Here is a 1,316-nt window from a genome sequence, read left to right as displayed (position 1 = left end):
ACCCCACTGCTCACATCTCGCCAGGTTGAGTACAACCCGTCCACCACTACTCTCTGGGTGTGCCCCATCAGCCAATTTTTTACCCATCCAACTGTGCAGGCATCAATGCCGCAGTCACTTAATTTATTGATGAGGATGGAGTGAGAGACAGTGTCAAAGGCCTTCTTAAAGTCTAGAAAGACTTCCATCATCCAAGACACCATCATCCAAGGATTTAGTTACTTGGTCGTAAGAGGCAATCAGGTTGGTCAGGCAGGACCTGCCTTTGGTGAAGCCATGCTGATTGCCCCTGAGCATGATCTCCCCTGCAGGCCCCCCACAGATATGCTCCTTGATGATCCTCTCCAAGAGTTTCCTGAGCACCGAGGTGAGGCTTACAGGCCTATACTTACTTGGGTCTTCCTTCCTCCCCTTCTTAAAAATAGGGACCACATTAGCCAGTTTCCAGTCCCCTGGCACCTGGCCAGATGACCACGAATGCTCATACAGCCGGGCCAAAGGCTCCACATACAAGTATGTTAGGGGTGAGCACCAAGATCTAGGGGAGATACTCTTCAGAAAGGCACCTCGAGAGGACAAGGACTAATGGGCACAAGCTAATAGAGGGAAAATTAGGCTGAACTTAAAAAAAAACTTCTTCTTATCTGTAAGGGTTACTAGAATCTGGAAAACACTCCCAGCAGAGGTGTTGCAGTTTCCATCCTTGGAGGTGTTCAGGAGGAGGCTGGATAAACACCTTGTTGAGCTTGTTTGAGCCCACTAACTACCTGACCATGGCAGGGGACCGGACTTGATGATCTTGCAGGTCCCTTCTGGTCCTTTGATTTTATGATTCTATCTTCAGACTGGCATGGACTTTGGGGGTTTTTTGCCTTCTTCTGTAGCAGGGGACATGCTCCTCTTCCTTGGATCTCTTGAGTGTATTTCACAGCTATTTCCTGTCCTTCCAATCACAGGTCTTTGACAGTGCTCTCATCCCTTTGGTTTGTGTGTGATATGGTAGGGAGTTTTTTTGATGTTTCAGGTGCTGTGACTGGTAGTTGTACAAGAGTGCTATTTGTGCAGTTTTATAAATAGGTTAGGCAAACATTTGTCTAGATTGGTTATATAGGGACAACTCAAGTTGAGCAGGGGATTGGGCTACATGACCTCCCTAAGGTTCCTTCCAGCCCCACTTTCTGTGTTTCTGTCTCCTGGTTTACCTTGCAGTTGGACCAAAGAACAGACTTTGAAGAGCGGCGACTGATCCGTGCTGCCATGCGGGAGCTGCGCCAAAGGAAGAGAGGTAGTGGTTACCCACCTCACCCCACCCCCCG

General features: G+C 48.6%; 1 protein-coding gene across 8 annotated transcripts in view; it reads left to right on the top strand.

The window, feature by feature from the left end:
- SMTN (smoothelin) overlaps positions 1-1,316 on the top strand; it is a 94,058-nt gene that overhangs the window by 80,286 nt on the left and 12,456 nt on the right. For all 8 annotated transcript variants that reach the window (XM_025216618.1, XM_025216623.1, XM_025216622.1 and 5 more), the window contains one exon: positions 1,210-1,285. In XM_025216618.1, the coding sequence (XP_025072403.1) occupies positions 1,210-1,285 (76 nt within the window). The remainder of the gene's footprint in view (positions 1-1,209; positions 1,286-1,316) is intronic.

The sequence above is a fragment of the Alligator sinensis genome, unplaced genomic scaffold (assembly GCF_000455745.1).
Source record: "Alligator sinensis unplaced genomic scaffold, ASM45574v1 scaffold295_1, whole genome shotgun sequence".
NCBI classification, from domain to species: Eukaryota; Metazoa; Chordata; order Crocodylia; family Alligatoridae; genus Alligator; species Alligator sinensis.
Note: the sequence above shows the minus strand (reverse complement) of the source record. Positions and strands in the feature narration are given on the sequence as shown.